Source organism: Rhincodon typus, chromosome 4 (assembly GCF_021869965.1).
Source record: "Rhincodon typus isolate 14 chromosome 4, sRhiTyp1.1, whole genome shotgun sequence".
NCBI classification, from domain to species: Eukaryota; Metazoa; Chordata; class Chondrichthyes; order Orectolobiformes; family Rhincodontidae; genus Rhincodon; species Rhincodon typus.
Window position 1 is genome coordinate 64,868,291 of NC_063335.1, and position 23,745 is coordinate 64,892,035.

The 23,745-nt window shown below is 38.6% G+C and overlaps 1 protein-coding gene across 1 annotated transcript in view; it reads left to right on the top strand.

Annotated features, from left to right (window-relative positions):
* Positions 1-23,745, top strand: part of st18 (ST18 C2H2C-type zinc finger transcription factor) — a 153,511-nt gene that overhangs the window by 16,584 nt on the left and 113,182 nt on the right. Inside the window, exon 3 of the mRNA XM_048596120.1 lies at positions 1,226-1,256. Within this exon, the coding sequence (XP_048452077.1) occupies positions 1,226-1,256 (31 nt within the window). The remainder of the gene's footprint in view (positions 1-1,225; positions 1,257-23,745) is intronic.

Genomic DNA, 23,745 nt, shown 5'->3' on the forward strand with positions numbered 1-23,745 from the left:
TCTACCTTCCCCAGGCCAACCCCTCCCCCTCCCCCTCCCCCCACTATTTATTTCAGAGACCCCTTCCCCTTCCCCTCCCCCATTTCTGAAGAAGGGTCCCGACCCGAAATGTCAGCTTTCCTGCTGCTCTGATGCTGCCTGGCCTGCTGTGTTCCTCCAGTTCCACACTGTGTTGTCTCAGTTAAAACACAGTTTGATTCAGTTGTGCTAGCATTCATACACCTAGATTAGAATATCATATTGTTTTACACCCTGTTACAGAATTACAATATAGGCTGATATCCCAGTAAATTATGAGAGTGCTGCGGTGTTAGAGCCAGTTTTTTTCAAGTAAGATTTTTCAGACTGTTTACGTGAATGCAAAAGATTTGTTACAGGGTTTTTTAAATGAAAATTATAAAATTGTTCTAATGTCCCAGCTAACATTTTTCATTTAATTAATATAACTAAAAATAGATCGAGTCAGTATTCATGTGGTCCTGTTTGATCTTTCTTTGCACAAAGTGGCTGCTATGACTAACCCTCATGGATGATCTGTTGACTATGAAATACTTTTGAGTCACTCTGAGGATGTGAAAGGGACTATATAGATATAATTTATTTATTTAATTATTCAATGTCAACACCTAATGTTCATATCCATCACTTTTGTTCTCTTTCTTAGCTCCTTAGACTATTAAAAATTAATCAAAATAACTAGCCCCAGAAATTAACTTGGATGATAACATTGTTAGAAGTTTAAAATATTCTTACAAAAATAGCTTTATGGCTCTTTTAAAATAACAGATGTGTTGAACATTTTACTGCTGTTTTTGCACTTTATACTCTACAATTCTCACAGCATTGATGTATTATGCCAAGATGACTAAGCAGAAATTGTTTAAACTGAGCTGTAAATATTAATTTGGCCAACACACCGTGAAAGAAAATAGTACATTATGTACCATAACCTATAAAGTGATTTAGTAACGTTGCTGCTAGAATTGAGCCTGACCTCAGTGACAGGAAAACTCGAATCACTTGGAACTAAGTGTGTATAACAAATTCAACATTCCTATTTAAATAAGCTCATAATGACTTAACTATTAACATTATCAGTGAACTTAAATTCACTGCAACACTACAGCTGGAGTCATTGCAGAGAGACAGGTGCAAACAGCAAAAGCCCTTGCAACGGAAATGTAAACTTACCTATTTTTTCTTCTCATGTTCCCCCTGTTGACAGTTCCAGTGGAGCCTATGGCACAGGAGCTGAGGTAAGAAAGCTCTGGATCATATAACCCCGATTGTCATTTGACACAGTCAGAATTATTTATTGAATTGCCAGAATGCATTGTGGAATTTTAATAAATTGATTGCAGAGTTTCTGAAAGCTCACAAGATTTAACTAATAAATTAGTCAAGAAAGCGAATGCACAGGTAAATAATGGAGCTAAATTAAAAGTGATAGTAGCATTTTCATCAAATCATCATTACTGTTCCACAAGAAACATTTGAGCAGTTTGTTATACTCTATTTCTATATATGGAAATGAATAATAACATGAGATTAAAAAAATCATGGAAAATATGAATAAAGGTTCAGCAGCTTTACACCACAAAAAAATTTGCTAGGCGTGTTCTTTTTAAGACAACGAATCTCAATTTTAAATAATGTGCACCCGTGATGATGAATAAGAATACTACAGGCATTGATTTAGTCCATGCAGATTTCAACTAAATTTAAACAATGCAACCCTTAAAAGTCTAATTCCATCTGAAGATCATACAATATCAATAATACTTTTGGAAATATTGTACTGATAGGATAGTAATTCATCAAAATGTAGATCAACAAATTTTCATCATGTCTATGGTTAGAAATCAATAGAAACCCTGAGAAACATTTCAAGCTCAACTGCTAAATATTATGTCCCAAAATAGTGCTGGAAAATGCAGACCAAACTTTGGTACTTAGGGGCTGTCTTGTGATTAAAAATTTTGACATAATGCCCCTAAACAATGGGCAGGAATTTAATGAGGTCTTTCACTTATAGCTGCTGCTCAATTCTTTCGGTGTGTGTTTGTGTATCTGGTGATAGAGAGGGCAAAGATTAGGTTTGCCTTTGATTGCATCATGGTCAAAAAGCCACTTAACTTTCACTGACCAGACTCAAATGGGCTTTAGAGCGTGGCACTGGAAGAAGGCTGACATCTGCAGAATGGCATCTCTGCAAGTATTGGAAAGCTAAAACAGGCAGAATTTATAACTATTTTCAGAGCAGATGCTGAAGGTTACAGGTTACCATGGAGTTTAAAATGTCAAACATAATTTTTTTGTAAGTTTACGGATTTCTTTTCAGAAAATATGCAATCTACTTATCAAAAATGTACATTAATCTAAAATTTTCCATGTGATAATTGTGGACAATTAAGAAATATTACATGTTGTTTCAATATTATTTCCAAAACAATGTTAAATATATTCCTGTTATGCCATGAATGACAAGACAATATTATTGCCTGAAGTAATTTTGTCCATGCCGTTACTTGAATGGTAGCACTGAGGAAAAAATATTTAAAGATTAAACACTTGGATATATGACTAAGTATGCTATAATTTTTAATGATAAACAGTATATTTGTTTTATAAAATTAAACAGAATTCTTTGTGGCACTTCAGGCTTTTTGTTCCCATTAAGTTTGGTCTTTCCATAAACTTTCTGGGTGCCTGATTGGCTGCTACGGTTGCACTCCCCTTGCTCCGTCAATACAAATTCCAACAAGACTCATTTAACAGTGGATAAAATACAGTTATGTTAATCTCCCTGCTTAGTACAAGGACACTTGGACAAGTTTCAGAATTTCCTCTGCCTTCCAGGATGAGATCAGTTAATTTTGCACAAAATGAGATTATTTTGGACAAATCAGTCTGCGTGTGGAATGGAAAAAAGTTGGGTCACATATCAATTTTCATGATGGAAGGTAATCTTGTGTGACAGCAACCTTGCTTACTTTAATGAAACATGGACAAACAGTGCTGTTTCACCCACAAAGAACTAAATGAGTACATCACCCTTCTTCTAAAGGTAGTGGATGCAGAATCTTTAAATATTTTAAAGCAAAGCTGGGTAGATTCTAGTTTACCAAGTAGAATAAAGATTATTGGGGATATGCAGAAATGTAAAGTTGATGTTAAATAAGATCAGCCGTGATTTTATTGAATGGCAGAGAAGGCTCGAAGGGCAGAGTGGACTACTTTTGTTCCTTGTTCATATGTTTGTATTTCGGTTGGAACATTGACTGATACTGAGTGACTCTTAGTGCATGCAATAGAATTGGGTCTTAACCATATGACAGGACTATAGTTTACATATCCAAATTGATCAGGTGGCTGCTTTGGTTGATAATTCAGAGACCCCTGTCAAAAATGGTGGTAGCTACAGTGATGGAAGGATTGGGATTGTAAATTATTTACAAATTCAGCAGTTACTATTATAGTTTATCAGGTAGAAGGCCTCAAAGTCTCCCTCCTAAGCTTCATCTGAAATAAGTTTGGTCCATTGAGAGGTTAGGCTGGTGCTCTGGTTCCAAAGTAATTTGTATATATTTGATTCATCACCATGAGAGGAGGGAAAACAGCCTGATTGTGGCCCTCCTTCTGATTTCCCCTGGTTCTTTATTGAGAAGGTCTTGGCCTCTTTTGTTTATCGCCATGCACCAATGTGCCAATGACTAGGAAATGGATAAGACAGAGATTTATTTCAGGCATGTATCGATGGTCCTGCATGTAGTATTGAGGAAGTGTTTTCCATTTATTATTTATTTGTTGGACAAAACCTTAGGTGCATTACAGATCATACAAGGCATTCAGAAAGATAATATGCTAAATGTGAAAATCTGATGGGCAAAAAACCAATTATTTAGAGAAATGACTGTTATAAATTTGAGAAGTACAACTGGTAAGAATTCAATTTTTTTTTGTTAAGGTGCAGACAATATTGGCAAGGTCAATATTTGTTAGTCATTCCTAATTGCCATGAAGAAAGTGGTCTTTTTGAAACACTGCAGTCCAGCTAGTGTAGACTCTCACAGTGCAGTTTGGAAGGAGTTGCAAGATTTTGACCCAGCAGTGATGAAGAAATGGTAATATAGTACCATGTCAGATTTCATCACATACTGTCAATGTTCATCAGTGATGGACAGGAAATCAGAAGGTGAAATACTTGCCACGGAATTCCCATCCTCTGACCTATCCTTAAAGCTGTATTATTTTTATGATTGCTCCGGTTAAATTATGAGTCAATAATTACCTCTAGGAAGTTGTTGGTGAGGGATTCCTAATGGTAGTTGAGCAACAAAGGAAAATAACTAGATTGTCTTTTGTTAGAAAGTTACTGCCTTGCAATTCTAAGGTGTGAATGTTCCTTACCACATATAAGCTCAAGCGTAAATGTTGTCCAGGTCTTTTTGCAAGTCAACATGAACTGGTTTTGTATCTGTCTGGTGACCATTAATATTGAACATTTGTGTAAATGTCAGCAAACATCCCCACTTCTGACCTTATGATGGAAGGATGGTGACTAATGACGTACCTGTAAATGGATGGGCTTAGGAAAGCACTGGGATGATTCCTGTAGGCAGTGAAACCATTGTTCGAAAAAACAATGGTTGACATGGATCTCATTTTGCACACTGTGCCCACATAGTTTGTTTGGTAGAGAGGAATCATGGTCCAGTAAGCCCTTGTCACCAAGCAACTAATCTCTAGTTCATTGTGGTGGCTTGTATATGGTGGGAGTAGTTAACTAGCGCATAATGGCTGCATCATGACAACTGCTATGAAACTGAACATTCACCAACGTTATTACTTATACATAATTACACTTCAACTGAAATGTCATGAGGCAATAGCATTTTTATACATCCCTACTGAGATGCAGCACATAATCACATCAGAGTGGTCGATGGCTCCTTGTGCTATTGGAAGTCCTGCTAATCATGTAAATTCAAATGATGACCAGCCCTGCTTCTCTCAGATTTTTCCAAAGTCTTCAGACACAGAATTTGTATTAGCTCCCTGATGTAGTGAGAGTGTAGGGGCATGTAATTTTCATAGCCATTGGCAATCCTATCATGCGTGCTATGTGGTTGCAAGTCTGATTGTAGGGTTTGGGACAGGTCAGGCATCACATCCTTGGTGAGTATCTTAGACACTGTTCCTGGTTGAACTGGAGAATGTAAATAGGCTTCAAATCAATTTAGACATGTTGAATGTTTGAACAAATATATGGCAGATATAATGTAATGCGGATAGTTATGAATTGTCTACTTAGTAGGAAAAAATAAATGGCAGGTGATCGATAGTGAAATGTTGATATATGCATGTACCTGCGTGTCCTTGTATGCTAGTCTCAGAAACAAACATGCAGGTGCAACAAGGAAATTGCATACTTATGGTATGTTGGCCTTCATTGCAAGAGGATTTGAGTGTGTGATCAAGGATGTCTTAAGGCAGCTGTGCAGCGTCTTGGTGAGACAGCTCCTGGAGTATTGTATACAGTTTTAGACTCTTTACATAAGAAAGGTTGTACTTGTCATAGGGGGTATGCAATGAAAGTCCACCAGATTTATCTTAGGATGGCAGACTGTCGTTCAAGGAAAGATTGGATCAGCTGGAGTTTAGAAGAATGAGAGACTCATACAGAATTCCAAGAGGCTGGACAAAATGGAAGCAGCACTGGTGTTTCCCTTATTTGGGAGGATACAGGGGTCATGGTCTTAGGCTGCAGAGTAGACCATTTAGGACTGAGATGAGAAGAAATTTCTTCTTTCAAAGGATGGTGACCAAATGGAAGTCCCGACTACATAAGGCCATGGAGGCCAAATCACTGAATGTATTTAAGAACTAAACAGATACATTTCCAGACACAAGAGGCAGCTAGTGATATGGGAAGAGAACTGGGATATGGTTTTAAGCTAGAGAATCAAACATAATCAAATTGAATAATAGAGCAGGCTCAATGGGTTGAATGACCCACTTCTGCTTCTATTGTTTGCGTTTTTTATGTAAGAATTACTTTAATAGGAACTGTAAAAGTCCAAAATGGCAGGTTGGATATGAAATTAGAATGAGATTAATAATATGAATCTGCACTGAGAAGACCCACGCATACTTTCACACACACACACAATACATTTAGCATCCTTCCAATCATGGCTGAACAAGCAGTTTGCATTGGAAATGGCCAGAAGCAGATCAGGCACCACTTTTGGGACTTGTAGCATTGACACTACCCAGAACTCAGTTGTATTCCCTAAATATCTCATGGTATTATTGGAAGTAAAAAACAAACATCTCCCTCAAGTCCAGGTCAATGTATGTCTTTCAACTAATTTAATCAAAAAAGAGTGATTCATACCATGTCATTGATGAGAAAACTGGTTTCTGTAATCCCTTAAAATCATTTTGCTTAGAAATAATTCATTGTATATGACATATTTCTAGATGTTTCTGAGATATAACAAGGTGTAACAACACTGTTAGTCTCTTTCTTTCTTTGTTCACTGCTTCATTTTTTAATTTCTGTTGAGACTTATTCTGATTTGTAGGTGGATTGATGATCTTGATTTGTTTCTGTGTTTGGTGGTCCTTCTGTCAATGCTGTTATAGAAAGATATGCCAGTAAATAAATTATTCCCATTGTATTTTCAAGAAGTTACTAAAGTAAACAAGTTATATGATTTTTTTGTAGTTTGGTTGTTGACCTTTGACCTTTATAGGATATGAGTCAATCAGTATCATGCTGTGCATTTGCTGTTTGCTTGGCATGCAACTCCTGCACAGGTTGGAATAGTCTGTACATTTTAAAGGTTAGAACTAATTTATGTTACTGTGTCTTTGAGCTTTCTATACAAAGTTAAGCCTGTTTCTTCTTCCTGTTCTTCAGCAGTAGAAATGCAAACAAGCTTACTGACTGTGTCTGGCAATATTCCATGCTAGATCTGCTTTAAAAAGACAAATTGTGATTCAGAACTAGAGTCACAAGCCATAGGTTTAAGATGGGCATCAATTAAATTTAGAACAAACTGAAAACTCTGTGATGCTATGGACCAGGTACATTTGATGGTAAAGGGGGGTAATTTTAAAAGTCCAGTTGGAAAATCAAATCCAGTCAAAGCCCTGAATTTGATCTGTGCTGCCAGCATCAGGTTCCCAGCCAGAAATGACCACTTGGAAATTGAATCTGAATCCTCAATGTCAGTAAACTTTGAATAAACAGGAAACTGTAGACATCTAGGCCTGATACAGTTCAAGTGTCAAGTAATTTATCCATAGTCTTATTTTCCTGTTGTCTTCTTTCCCTTTCATAGCCGTTTATATTCATACTTATTACCATTTGACTGAATGATAATCATGTCTGTGGATCTCATTTCCTGTACTAGACTCTTATACCCAGTTTTGGCATATGCAACATGTGGCTGGCATGAATAGCCAAAAATAGCCACTTATGCAAGATTTATACTTAACTTGCACTGAATGAGGAGTAGTTTGGGAGATCCCCAACAGTTCTTTACTCCATCTCCCGTACACAACGGTTACATTTAGCCACTGGCTTTACTCTGATGTAAACTATGGTTTTATTCATATCTCTCCATCTGTAAACTTAAAACAGTCATGGATATATTTAGTAAATTAACAAGGGGAAAGGAAAGGAAAAGAGAGAAAGAAAGATAGATACATAGACAGCCAGACAGCCAGACAGACAGATAGATTGATAGATGATAGATAAATAGATCAATAGACAGACAGACAGACCAATGGAGGGACAGACAGATGGTAGATAGATAGATAAATAGACAGACAGACAGAAAGACAGGCAGCATTCTCCATGAAACATCTGAAGCCAACTAAAATTGCACACAATTTATTTTCTCCCAAAATGAGGATCATCCACTACCCATGTGAGTAAAAAAGTTCATTTCTCTTGTCGTTCTGGCTTGATATTTTAGTTTAGCTGTATCATCTGTGCTAAGTACTTTCCTCAACAAATGCATCTTTACAAAACAACCTTTGTTTTACTGGCAGTTGCAATCCAATATCTCTGCTACATTTCCACAAACAATAACAATATATCATGTGAATTCGGCTAACATCTCTGAAAAAGTTAAAGAAAATATTCCAGCAGCTTTAAGAACTGATTATTTCCTGGAATGGTAAATGTGTCTTCTGTTTGCTGATGGTCCATAATTCTCTGTTCCCATCTGTCCCGACGGAAGCCGTACTAAGAAACACCAGAAAGGGAAAACTCTTAATGCATCAACATAAAATCTTACCTCTCTGAAGTCTTATTTTCATCAACATTCTCCTCATTGTAAAAGGTGGCATTACAATAGACTTGAGAAAATTCCAAGCAGCAAGAGGTGGACCAAACTCTTGTCAGATAGATCTCCTATGATTTATTTGCAGATTGCCATTGTAATTGTAATTTGCTTTCTTTTGAAGAATATCACAGATGTACGTTGGATCACAATCCGAGTAAGATGAAAATCATAGAATCCCTACAGTGTGGAAACAGGCCCTTCGGCCCAACAAGTCCACACCAAACCTCAGAGCATCCCACCCAGACCCATTCCCTATAACCCACACCTCCCTGAATACTACAGGCAATTTAGCATGGCCAATCCACCTACCTACACATCTTTGGACTGTGGGAGGAAACCAGAGCACCTGGAGAAAACACACACAGACACGGGGAGAATGTGCAAACTCCATACAGATAGTTGCCTGAGGATGGAATCAAACCTGGATCCCTGGTGCTGTGAGGCTGCAGTGCTAACCACTGAGCCACCGTGCTGTTGTTGATGGAAATGTTGATGGAAATCATTGCTGGATTTTATCTTCACTCAGGCTCTGCCCAGTGTTTCTTTTTAGGCAATTAATTGTGATTTTGTTTTTGATCTTATAGCCATTTACTCTGAATAATGTAAAATTCTGTGGGAAAACATGTTCTATGGATTGCAAATGACCCAAATGACTGCACTTAGATTTTGTTTTGGCAATAAGCTAATTGGCAGATTTGCAAGATGTTTTTAGACCTGAGAATTGTTTCCCTGAGCCACATGACACAAATATTTCTCCATGTAAAGCTGATGAACTGCCAAAATATCATAGTACTTTCAAATAAGTCATCAATGTACTGGACTGGGTAATCACATTTCCAATTTCCTGAAATTGAAATAAAATCAAAATTGGAACTTCAAGTTTTAATGTTCCTAAATCATGAAGTTTCTCACAACACTGTATTGTAATTTTCACTGTTCCTGTCCTTTTGAGTGAGATCAGTAATTTCCCACTGTCTTCTAGGACTGACATCTGTTGATATGTGAGTAGTGAGATTGCCAGTGGGAAGTGTTACCACTACTGCACCCTCTGTTGCTTGCATGACTCAGAGATAACTGTTGATGTGGTACCTTTTAAAGCAGAGCACAGCAATAAAACTATAGATCTCAGAGACAAGGTTTGTTTGTTATGTGCTTGTGTGCAACAATGACAAAGTGCAAGTAAAAGAGCTTATATTCCAGCAAAATGAAATTTGCTCTAACAATTTTCGTACAATACAAATAAACAATGTGTACATAGATAATGTTCAGCTGACAGAGTAAAACATATATATTAAGATATAAAAGCATTTATGCTTTTCTGTGTTTCAGTTTAAATCTGTTTTAATCAAATTTTGGCCTTCCAATGGACTTGTAAGAATTGATTCACTCTATTTTAGAAACAGTACAGTTTTTTTTATTAATAGTGCCATCCTATGGCTGCATATTCATATATAACCAAGAATTACTGAAGAGTGCAAATTTGGGAAGCACTGTTACTCTGATCAATCCATTTGGTAATTTACTTGAACCATTTTCCTCATGATAACTATAACATGAAAACAATGGGATTTTAAGGTTTTAAGAATATTTCCATTAACAAATGAAAAGCCTAGCTCGGTTAAAATAGTTAATAAAATAGAACCTGTAATGTAAAACATTGTCAGTGTCTTAAAAGTAATTTCCAGTATAATGCTTATGATAACATAGACAGGCCAAAATATCAATAAACTTCCATATTGATATGTCTTGATTAACATTATTTATTATTAACTATTTTATACAATGATCAAAACTCGATGTATGTTTTAAATATTTTCTGGGAAGATAATTTTAATGTGGTATATTTAAAAGTACACGTTTGGAGTAACTCTCCAGGACTTTAGGGTTCAGTTTCTCCCAAAGTTGGCATAGCCAATTCAGAAATCACAAATGTTAATTGTAGCTGACATTTAATGCAACTTGAATTGATGATATTATTCATCAGTTTAAAAAAAAACTGGCCAGATCCTTGGAGTGAATTTACTACCACTGGGAGTTTTCATTAATTGCTTTCATTTGTGGGATCTGTAAGTTGAAAGTGGAATAATTGGGTACAGGAACAGCCTTAAGGACGTTTTGAAAGATTTTGATTTTTTTAATTGGGAAGGAACAGACCACTGGACCTCAATCTAACTAGAAAATTGATTCTACATACATTTTGGAAGTTACTTTCAGCCATTCAAAATTTAAGTTCTCAAATATGGTGAATTGTGGCTGAGATTTTGAATCCTTATTTGTTGTGATAAACCAAATCTAACTGTAGTAGTCAGATTTTATCATGCTGGAACTCTTATATCAAAGAATACTTTGAAATATTTTTAACAGTCATGCTTTAAAATGTTGCCCACTTGCACTAATTCAATCAAGCAGACAGCTATGTCCTGGATGGTGTCAAATTTCTTCAGTGTTGTTGGAGTTGCACTCATCCAGGCAAATGGGGAGTATTCCATCATGCACCTGACTTGTGCTTTGTAAATGTTGGACAGGATTTGGAGATTCAGAAGGCGAGTTACTCGCTGCAGGATTCCTAGCTCTGACCTCCTATTGTAGCCACAGTATTTATGTGGTGAGTCCAGTTCAGTTTTTGGTCAGTGATGACCCCCGACATATTAATAGTGGAGGATTCAGCAATGCTCATTACGTCCACAATTACCCTTGAATGGCAATTGATAAGGGTTAGATTCTTTCTTGTTGGAGATGGTGATGCAGATGGCCTAGCACTTAAGTAATGTGAATGTTACTTGCCACTTCCCAGCTCAAGCCTGGGTATTTTCCAACTTTTGCTGAATTTGGACATGATCAGATTTAGTATCTGAGAAATCATGAATGGTTCTGAACATTATGCAGTCATCAGTGAATATCCAGCTTCTGCATTATGATGGAGGAAGTGCTATTGATGAGGCAGCTGAAGACAATTAGACCTAGGGCTGAGCAAAATGCCTGAACCACACAGAACTGTAAACCTAAAAATGGAAAATTGCTAAATGCAAAGGAGAAGAGCAGAAATAGACATCATTAATATAGCATAGTCACCAACAAAAGCAAAAGGGAATTCAGATCTTTACCCAAAGAGAGCTGTGAATGTGGATCCCAATGTCACAGGAAAGAGCTGAAGGGAAAAATTCATAGGCACTGAAGACAGTGTTAGATAAATCTATGATTAATAAGGTATAGATGGTTACAATGGTAGATTGAGATCAGGAAAAATGGGAGGTGGCTCAAGCCGAACATAAACATCAGCATGGACTGGTTGGGCTGAATGGTTTTTTTATACTGCATTTAATCTGTGGCAATCAACAATGGCTTTCACATTCTTAATGTGCCGTTAAAGTGCAGCAAGCCTATGAATAATTTTTGTGTCTGCCGTATTATCAGTTATTGAGCCATGGTGCAAAATCAGAGGGTGGCTCCTGGGTGACAAGCATTGTCTGCTTATCATCCAGACAATACTGCTGCATAGTATTGCTATTGAACAGGCCACAGGTGCTTAAGAAGTGCTTCTGCTGCCAGGACCACTCTGCTAAAGGCCACCAGTATTTACCAGGGAATGTGTCATAATTTATGATGGTTTGCTGAATCCTGCAGAACATTAGCTATCATGAATGTACCACCCTTCCAGCATGAGCAAGTCAGGAGCAGGAGAAGAAAGACGGAAATGAGAAAGAGAGGAGGGAAGCAACACATTTCTCCTCCCAGCTATGACAGCTGTGATTGGTCTATCAGAGTGTCATTTTGGCCATAAAGCTGAAATAAAAGCCACCACAAAACATTGTATTCCAAACAAATTGACAAATATTCCATACAAGATTCAACTAATCATGATTGTGCATTTCTTTAGTACCTGTCTTGTTAGTGACTTTGCCTGTACTGCTCTGCAGTGTTACCTCAGTGACTGTCACCTTGCTGTGGGAAGATTGACTTTCAGTGTGGAAAGCTAAGACTGACTTACAAGATTATCTCTAAAAGCTCAAGAACTGCACCAGTTGGGCATTGCAAACAGAAGCCTATTGGCTGACAATCAGCAATTTGTGTTATATTTTTCTTGGGATGTGAACATCACTGGCAAATCCAACATTTATTTCCTATCTCTAGTTGCCCTGGAAAATGTGGTGAGCTGATGGACTGCAGCAGTCCATGTGGTGTACGTGCTTCCTCAGTGCTGTTGGAAGGATTTTCAGGATTTTGACCGAGTGATAGCAAATGAATAGCAACGTAGTTCCAAGTCAGCATGCTGTGCAACTTGGAGCTGATTATGTTGCCCTGCATCCGTACTTTTCTTCATCTAGTTGATAGAGAGTGCAGCTTTGGAAGGTGCTATTGAAAGAACGAGGATGAGTTGCTGCAAATTATCTTATCGATAGTAAACTACATCCACCATCCAATAAATAAGATGGTTAATGGAATGCCTATCATACTTACTCTTTTATCTTTGATGACATTATGAGAACGTTTGGATAGACTGGGCTTTAATCCATTAGATTCCCCAAGAGTAAGATTTAATCTAATTAATCCAATCAAATAAGATCATGAGAGGTCTTTACAGATAACATGTGGATAGAATCTGGAAATAGGGGATGACTGTTTAAAGGCTCACCTATTTAACAAGAAGTATAGAACAGTCCTGCACAGGAACAGGCCCTTCAGCTCACCAAGTTTCTGCCAACCATGATGCCATTCTAAACTAATCCCATGTGCCTGCACGTGGTCCATGTCCCTCTATTCCCTGCCTGTTTATGTATCTGTGTGCTGCAGCCTCACGGTGTGGCAGGGCAACCTTCCAGCCTCCAGCAGCAGCCTCCCAGCGTGACATGTCGCTGGCGCAGTGTGGAACTGCAGCCCGGTGTGGAGTGGATGCTAGGTGCCAGTGTGGTCTGCTGCACTGCACTTTTATTTCTGTAATGCTGGACATTTTATTTCTGTATTGTCTAAATTGTGTAACTAAAGAAGCTGTGCCTAGACACTTTTGTAATTGGCAATGTATAAACTTTTCACTATACTTATTGAGTATATGTGACAATAAAGGCTATTCTATTCTCTTCAATTCCAAATGCCACTTAAAATTTGCTAATGTATCTGCTTCTACGACCTCCCCCGGCAGTGTATTCCAGGCACCTTTCTCACTCTGTGTGAAAAGACTTACCTCGCACATCTGCTTTAAACTTTCGCCCCTCATCTTAAACCAAGGCCCCATAGTATTTAACGTTTCAACCCTGGGAGAAAAATCTCCAATGATCCACCCTCTCCGTGCCTCTCATAATTTTACATTCTTCAGTCATGTCACTCCTAAGCTTTTGTTGCTTGAGCAAAAACAATCCAAGTTGGTCCAACCTCTCTTTATAGCTAACACTCTCCAATCCAGGCAACATCTTATTTAAACCTCTTTTGCACCCTCTCCAAAGCTTTCACATCCTTCCTATAGTGTGGCAACCATACCTGCACCAAAACCCCAAATGTGGCCTAATTAAAGTCTTATACTGCGGCAACATGACTTGCCAACTTTTATGCTCAATATCCTAACCAATGAAGGCAAGCATGCCATATATATTCTTTACCACCTTATCCACTTGTATTGCCACTTTTGGTGAGCTATGGACTTTCATCCCAAGCTCCCTTTGTATATCAATATTCCTAAGAGTTCTGCGATTTACTGTATACTCCCCCTTGCATTTGATCTCCCAAAATGTATCATCTCACACCAGTCCAGATTAAACTCTGTGTGCTATTTCTGTGCCTAGATTTCCAATGGATCTATATCCTGCTGTATCCTTTGATGACCTTTCTCACTATTCACAACTCCACCAACTTTCATGTAATCTGCAAACTTACTAATCAGACCACCTGTATTTTAATTCAAATCATTTATATATATTACAAATAACAAAGGTCCCAGCACTGACCCTACGGAACACCACTAGTTACAACCTCCAGTCAGAAAAACACCCTCCATAATTACACTGTGACTTCTTTGGCCAAGCCAATTTTGTATCCAACTTGCCAACTCACTATGGATTCCACATGACTTAATCTTCTGGTCCAGCCTACCATGGGGGACCTAGTCAAATGTTCTAGCAAATTCCATGAACACAATATGCACTGCCCAAACTTCATCAATCAACTTTGCCACTTCCTCAAAAAGCTCAATCAAGGTTAGGAGACAAGGCCTCCCTGCATAAACCCATACCGAATATCCCTAGTAAGTCCATTATTCTCCAAATGTGAGTAAATCCTGTTCCTAAGAATCTTTCTCCAATAATTTCCCAATCACTGATGTAAAGCACACCGGTTTATAATTTCCTGGATTATCCCTGTTGTCTTTCTTAAACAAAGTAAAACATTGGCTGTTCTCCAGACTTCTAGGACCATACCTGTGGCTAAAAAGAATACTGAGATCTCTGTGAAGGCCCCAGCAAACTCCTCTATTGCCTCCTTCAGTACCCTGGGACAGATCCCATCAAGCCCCAGGGCCTTACTGTTTTTCAAGCCACCCAACACCTGCTCCTCCTTAATATTCATAGAATCCCAACAGTGCAATTCTAGTCATAGAGTAATACTGCATGGAAACAGCCCAAACTGGTCCATACTGACCATGGTGCTTATTCAGCTCGTTCCAATTGCCCACATTTGGTCCATATTCCTCGAATCCTTTCCCATTCATGTACCTAACCAAATTTATTTTTTAATAGAGGGCATTCAACTCATTGAATCTGCACCAACCCTCCAAATAGCATCCACCCACCCTACTTCTATAACCTTGCATGTCTCATGTTTAACCCACCCAGCTTACACACGATGGGAAATATAGCATTACCAATCCACCTAACCTGCATATCTTTGCACTGTGGAAGGAAACCAGAGCACCCAGAGGGCTCACAGATGCAGGTAAAACATGCAAACTCCACACAGAAAGTTACCCAAGGCTAGAATCAAGCATGGGTCCCTGGAGCTGTGAGGCAGCAGCAGTGCTAGCCATTGAGCCACTGTGCTGCCCAATATTGACATGCCCAGGGTATCAGCATACCCCGCTCTAATCTTACCATCATCCATGTCCTTCTCCTTGGTGAATACCAAATCAGAGTACTCATTAAGGATCTTATTCACTTCCTGTAGCTCCACACATAAATTTCCTTCTTTATCTTTGCATTGAACTAACCTTTCCCTCATTACCCTCTTGCTCCTATTTTACATACACAATTACTTAGGATTCTCCTTAATCTTACTTGCCAAGGAAATTTCATCACCCTTTCTAGCCCACCTAATTTCTTGTTTAATTCCTTTTCTGCTTCTTTTATACTCCTCAGGAGGCTTTTTTGATTTCAGTTTCCTAACCCTTACATATACTTCCTTTCTCTTTTTGACTAAACTTCCAATATCTCTTGCTATCCAAGGTTCTCAAATCTTACCATTTTTATCTTTCATTCTCACGGGAACATACTGACCCTAAACTCTGATCAACTGGCCTTTAATAGACCACCACATGTCAAATGTGGACTTACCCTCAACAGCCACCCCCAATCTAATTTTTCCAGTTCTTGCCTAATACTGTTGTAATTAGCCTTTCCCCAATTTAGCATTTTCACCCAAGGACCAGTCTTACCCTAATCCATAACCATTTTAAAACTAACAAAATTATGATCACTGTTTTCAAAATGCTCCCATGTTGAAATTTCGATTACCTGGTCAGGCTAATTCTCCAATACCAGGTCTAGTACAACCCTTCCCTAGTTGGACTATCTATATATTGTTTCAAGAAAACCTCCTCAATGCACCTAACAAATTTTGCCCCATCTAAGCCCCTGGCACGAAGGGAGTCCCAGTCAATATTGGGAAAGTTAAAGCTACATGCTACAACAACCCTGTTATTTTCACATCTTTCCATGATCTGCTTACATATCTATTCCCATATTTCCTGCTGGCTGTTGTGATGCCTATAATATAACCCCATCATAGTGATTGCACCTTTCTTATTTCTGAGTTCTCCCCATATGGCCTTGCTGAATAAGCCCTCCAAGATGTCTACTGTTAATAGAGCTGTGACATTTTTCTTAGTTATTAATGTAACTCCCCATCCCTTTTACATTCCTCTCTATCTTACCTGAAACAGCTAAACCCTGGAACATTGAGCTGCCAGCTCTGCCCTTCTCTCGACGAAGTTTCTGTAATGGCTACCACATCACAGTCCCAAGTACTAATCTAGGCTCTCAGCTCATTTCCCTTACCTGTTGAATACTTTGCATTAAAATAAAAACACTTCAAACCACCAGTCCCACTGTGTTCATTAACCTACTCCTGCCTGTTCTTCCTATTAGTCTTAATTGACCTAACGCCAACCTTCTCTTCAATCACTCCACATGCTGACTTATTACTCTATTTCCCACGTACCCCTGCAACACCAGTTTCAATCCTCCGATGAGTTAGAACTTTTTTTTTATCAGAGAGTCATCAGTCTTTGGAATTCTTTCTGAAAGTGTGGTGAAAGCAGAAGTAAATATTTGTATATTTTTGTGGTAGAGGTAGATAGACTCTCACTAAGCAAGGATAGGCAATGATGTGAATTTGAGGTCACAGTTAAATCAGACATGATCTTATTGAATGGTAGCGAAGGTTTGAGGGGCTGAATAGCCTACTGCTAGTCCTAACTCATATGTATGTATGTTCCTGTGTGTTGCCTTCTGAAGTTCAAGTGTACTATCCTCTTAAACACAAAGATCACAGTCAGAGTGGCAGGTTGTATTGCAATAAACTGAACTTGCAGAGTTGCGCTATGAGTTTCAACTATAGCAATCAAATGTTGATTGGTATCTGTTTGTGCTGCAGTAAAAGCTGAGAAACTGGCTGTGAAACATTGCATCATAGTTAGGTCCGCAAGTGCTGTGCAATTTGTCTGCCACTTTAATGTTAGAAACTATGAGCCCCAAACTCTGTGGTAACCTGTGCAATAGGTTAGTGCCAACTTGCTGCATATTCCGTGACAGTGACTTCAGTTTTCTGGCAGGCTTGCTAATGCATTAAGCATTTCTGTATGCATACACATTTGTCTCTTCCCGAATGTCACTTCATCAACGTCTTTATCTGAATTCCCTGCACCTGAATTTATGAGTAATCTTGAACTCTTGCGAATTGGAATCTGTTACCACCCTTTCTCCCTGCAATTTAGCTGTAAACCACCCATCTTTGGTGACTCACTGTGGATGGCTCCTCTACCTCTATGCTAACTCCTCAGATCTGAGAAGTGCCATTATCTGAGGCGGTAATTGTGAGTGTGAGATCAACTGATGATATTTCATCATCAACAACCTCCTCTTCCTCTTCCAATATCCACTCCTGTACCATTACCTGGCCAGGTGGAAGTTCTTAAGTATCTGAAAAGACTGAAAGATCATAAGACATAGGAGCAAAAGAAGGCCATTCTGCCCATTGTGTCTACTCCACCATTCAATGAGATTATGGTAGATCTGATAATCCTAAACTGCACTTTTCCTCCCTTTGCCCCATAACCCTTGATGCCCTTACTGTTTAAAAATCTGTCTGTTTCATCATTTTATATACTTAGCAAACCAGCCTCTGCAGCCCTCAGCGTTACCCTATGAGAGAAGAAATTCCTCCTCATCTCTAAATGGGAGATCCCTTACCCTGAGATTATACCTCACCTTACATTCTCCCACAAGGGGGAAAAGCCTCTGTTCATCTGCCCTGTCAAGTCCCCTAAGAATCCTATATGTTTCAAAAAGGTCTCCTCTCATTCTTCTAAACTCAAATGAATAAAGGCTCAACCTACTCAACATCTCCTCATAAGATGGTCCTTCCATACCCTGGATCAATCTAGTAGACTTTCTTTGCACTGCCTCAATGCTGGTAACGTATCTTTAGATAATGGGCCCAAAGCTATTCACAGTATTCCAACTGTTATCTAACTAATGTTTTGTATAGTTTTAAGAAAACTTCTTTATTTATGTGCGCCATTCCTTTTGAAATAAAGCCAACATTCCATTTGCCTTCCCTGTTAGTGGCACAAGGTTTGTGATGACGGTAGGTAGGGACAAGGGAAATTAAGAATGCATGTTTACAGAATAACCAGCCTTAGGAATCTGAATACGGTGTGTGACTAGGGAGAACAGAGATGCGAAAAGGAGCATCTTTGATCCTTGCAGCCCTCTCGCTAGCCCCAATCTCAGTTACAGTCACTTCCATGAATACGAGTACTACCTCTTACATTGGGGCTAGGACTCCTAGCCATTCCTGTTCCCCACCAGTAAGCTGCCACTATGCCCAATTTTTATGTATCACCACACCCTGCAAGAGAGAAAGAGGTGTGTCTCTGACTGTATAATAAGTTTGGATCATGTGGCTTTCATGGTTGATCAGCTGGCAATGGTTTATGATAGTAATGTTGGTGTGAAACTTACATCAGTAGCATGAAGAGAAGTTACAAATATTAAGCTAAAGCAAAGGGGTCTGGTCAAGAAAAAGAAGTGAATCTCTTGAAGAATAATAGGAGTAGGGGCATTCTTAAGATGTAAGTCAGGAGAGCAAAAAGGGGATATGAGATAGCCTTAGCAGATAAGGTTAAGGATAATCCAAAGAGATTCTACAAGTACATTAAAGGCAAAAGATTAACTAGAGAGAGTATAGGGTCCTTTAAAGATCAACAAAGTTGTCTATGTGCAGAACCACAGGAAATGGATGATATACTAAAATATTTCATGTCAGTATTTACTGTGGAGAAAGATGCAGAAGCTAGGGAGCCCAGGAAAATAAATATTGATGTCTTGAAAACATTCCACATGACAGAAGAAGAGGTGCTGGAGGTCTTGAAAAGCATAAATGTAGATAAATCTCTGGGACCTTATCAAATGTATCCGAGAACATTGTAGGAAGCTAGGGAAGAAATTGTGGGGCCCCTAGCAGAGATATTTTTATAATCTACAGCCACTTATGAGGTGCCTGAAGACTGGAGGATTCCTAATGTTGTGCTTTCACTTAAGAAAAGCTGCAAGGAAAAGTTTGGGAACTACAGATCAGTAAGTCTTTTGAGGATGTGACCAAGAAGATAGATGAGGGCAGAGTGGTTGACATTGTCAACATGGACTTTAGCAAGGCCTTTGACAAGGTTTTGCATGGTAGACTGGATAGTAAAGTTAGATCATATGGAAAACCAGCCAATTGGATACAAGGAAACAAAATTGCCTGATGGGGGCAACCCATCCTGAAGAAGGGTAATACGTGAAATGTTGACTGCTCCTTTCTTCCAGATGCTGCCTGGCCTGTTGTGTTCTTCCAACCTCCTGTTTGTCTATCCCAATTGGATACAAAAGTGGCTTGACAGTAGGAAAAAGAGGGTGGAGGTGTACTGGAGGCCTGTGACCAGTGGTGTTCCTCATGGATCATGCTGGGTCCACAGTTGTTTGTCATTTATATATATGAATCGGATGAGAATATAGGAAGCATGGTTATTAACTTTGTGGATGACACTAAAATTTGGGTATAGCGGGCAGTAAAGAAGGTTATCTAAGAGTACAATGGGATTTTGATCAACTGGGCCAATGGGCTGAGGAGTAGCAGATGGAGTTTAGATAAATGTGAGGTGTTGCATTTTGATAAGACGAGCAAGGGCAGGATTTACGCAGTTAATGATATGGCCCTGAAGAGTATTGTCTAACAGAAAGACCTAAGGGTTTAGGTACATTGTTCTTGAAAGTTGTGCCACAGGTAGACAGGGTGGTGAAGAAAGCGTTTGGCACTCTTGCCTTCATTGCTCAGAGCATTGACTATAGGAGTTGGGAAGTCATGTTGCAGTTGTACAGGATATTAGTGAGGCCACTATTGGACTATTGTGTGTAATTCTGGTAGCCATGCTATAGGAAGGATATTATTAAATTAGAAAGTGTACAAAAAAGATTTACAAGGATGTTGCAGAGCCAGGACGGCTTGAGTTATAAGGATAGGCTGGCTAGGCTGGGACTTCTTCCCTAGAGTGTAGGAGGTTGAGGGGTGAATTTATAGAGGTTTATAAAATCATGAGGGCATAGGTATGGTGAATAACAAAAGTGTTTTCCCAAGCATAGGGGAGTTCAAAACTAGAGGGTATATTTTAAGGTGTGAGCAGAAAGTTTTAAAAAGGATATGAGAGGCAACTTTTTCAGACAGAGAGCAGTTCCTATGTGGAATGAATTGCCAGAGGAAGTGATAGATGCAGATACAGTTACAACATTTAAATGGCATTTGGACAGGTACATGAATAGGAAAGGTTTAGATGGAAATGGGCCAAGCACAGGCAAATGGGACTAATTTAGTTTGGAGAACACGGTTGGCATGGACGAGTTGCTGTATGACTGTAACTGTGTATGTTGAAGTTCTGTAATAAAAGCAAAAATGCTGGAGGAGCTCAGCAGGTCTGGCAGCATCTGTGTAGAGAGAAACAGAGTTAACATTTCACGTTCTGAAGAAAGATCACTGAACTCAAAATGTTAACTCTGCTTTCTCTCCACAAATGCAGCCAGACCTGCTGAGTTTGTCCAGCAATTTCTGTTTCTGCTATGAATATTAGGCATGAGTTATGAGTGCTGGTGTTTTTTGAATGATGAAATGTATGTGTATAGTAAATAGAGCAATGTATGAGGTTAATGACGCAGTTAATAGAATGTGGTATTTTCCAGAGGCAAGTACTATTACGGACTACTTCTGTAAGGTCATTAAACTTTTATTAGCACCGGATCTATGTTCTCAAGGATAGACTCTTAGCATTTACTGCTATGGCTGGGTGCTGGCTTTGACCTGCACAGTAATGCAGCCCCATTGCCTTTTGAAAGATTGATAGGATGGTATTCTAGCCCTCTGAGCTCAGAGATACTTCCTCCCTCTTCTAGTTCTCCTGAACAGACTCCACTATTGTGTCTGAAAACTTTGAGACCTATTTTCTGCCACATTGTGCCATTCTATGTTTTCCCAGGTCATCGTCTCTTTTGCAGCCATTTCCAGAATCTGCTCTATTAAGATTGCATCATTTATTTAAGAGGTACAGGTTTGAACTCATGCTAGCCATTCATGATTTTGTGCCTGCTACTCAGGTGCCTAGCCACTCTGTGTTATGTTTCTGTTTGCCAGATGTTGCATTCATGATAACATATAGATAATACAAAGTTTGTGTGCTGACTGTATCAAAAGGAATAGATGAAAGTTAACTCACATCATGATTCCTATTTTGAAGCTGTGTCCAAATTTTGCCCCCAGATCTTTGCTGATCAATAAACAAATAGATTCTGCTAATTGGTAGAAACGTATACAGTACCAGCATGAAACAAAGAATTACAAATGCTGTAAATCTGAGACAAAAACAGAAATTTCTGAAGAAACTGAGCAGATCTGGTAGCATCAAAGTTCAGTGACCTTTCTTCAGAACTTCAAAATGTTAACTCTGCTTCTGCGCACAGATGCAGTCAGATCTGCTGAGTTTCTCCAGCAATTTCTGTTTTTGTTGTAGGTAGCATCAGTCATGTTTTAACCATCTGTAACTTCTAACATTAATGTATTTTTAGTTTGTTAAGTAAATTGCTAATGCAAGTAATCACTTCTGAGCAAAATTAAACAAAAATAAATTTACAGTAAGCTATCAATGATTAAATGTTTTGGCAGTCAGTTTAAAGGCATCCAACTTAATGAGCAGAATGTAGCAAAATATGTTTTAATAGGAATACTAGAAGTCCCAGCCAATGAAATGGTTATTTGAGGAGTTACAGCACATTTCTCACTACTAGCACAGTACAGCATACTAAACAGTTTATTATTCAGTTAATTGTACTAAAATATAAATCACTTTAACCTGAAAATTATATTTTCGGATTTCTTTCATTGATTTACTTTTACCCTTTTATCCTTCTGTCTGTCAATGAACATGTTTAGTACATGTTCTTCAAGGATTGTTCCTGTAGGAACTAATGATGTGGAGGTGCTGGTGTTGGACGGGGGTGGACCAGGTCAAAAATCACATGACTCCAGGTTATAGTCCAACAGGTTTATGTGGAGACACAAGCTTTCGGAGTCTCACTCCTTCTTCAGGTGTCAGTGAGAGAGGAGGCATCATAATAAAAAAATCAACAACTGTGGGCAAGATTCGCATATCCATGACATTTTAAACCTTTTAACATATTTTAATGGTCTCTACTCTCCTGAATTTCATCATTCATGGGGGCTCTCAGGAGTGGAGCCCTTGTGGATATGGAGGAATGTACTTGTCTAGGACATTAGGTAATCTTCAGCTGGAATACTGTGTGCCGTTCTGGGGCCACAAATCAGGAAGGATATGAATGTACTGGAAAGAAACCAGACTTTATTAACTGCTCCCTCCATTTGTTCACCCACTTTTAATGACTAATAACTTATATGCCCAAACTCTTTGCTCCTGCACATCCTTTAGAGCACTACCATTATTTTATACTGTCTCCCCATTTTCCTTATACCAAAATGCATCTCCTAATACTTTTCCATGTCGAATTTCACCTGCCACCTATTGCCCACTCCATCAACATGTCAACATATTTTAAAAGTTCTGCTTTATCCTCCTCAGATTTTACTGTACTTCAAAACTTTGTATCATCATGAAACTTTGAATTTGTCCTTGTACCCTAAGGTCTAGGTTAGTAATATATGTCAGGAAAAACAGGAGTCTCAATAGTGGTTCCTGGGAACTCCAGTATCAACCTTTCACAACCCAAAAAGATATTAAGCTCTGTTTCCTATCACTCAGCTAATTTTGCATCCATATTGCTATTGTTCCATGAACTCTAATTTTGTTCGTAGGTCTGTTATGCAGCCTTTTAGAAGTCCATGCACATCAACAGTATTGTCCTTATCAACCTTCTTCAAAAATCTCCTACGATTTACACTTAAACATGAATATTCTTTCAGAAATACATTCCAGTTCTTCTTAATTAACTTGTCTATCCATGGGACTATTGATTCTACCTTAAACTATTACTTCTAGAAATTTCCAACCACCAAAGTTAAACAGAGTTGTCCGAGTATCTTGGCTTGTTTTTGTGTTTCTTTCTGAACAAGGGCATAATGTTTGCAATTCTCTAATCCTTTGCTGATTTTAAAAATGACTTAAAAAGTTTGGCCAACACCTCTGTGAGTTTCACTTTCACTTCCTTCAGTATCCTTAGATGCAGCCCATCCAGGTACTTTGTCAATTTGAAGTAGAGTAATCTATCCAAAACCTCTTCCTTGTCAATTTTGAATGTTTCTAGTGACTGAATTTCCTCCTCTGTCACTGTTACCTGGATATAATCTGCTACCTCAGTAAAGCCAAATGCAAAATATTCATTTACTACCTGAGTCACTCCCACTG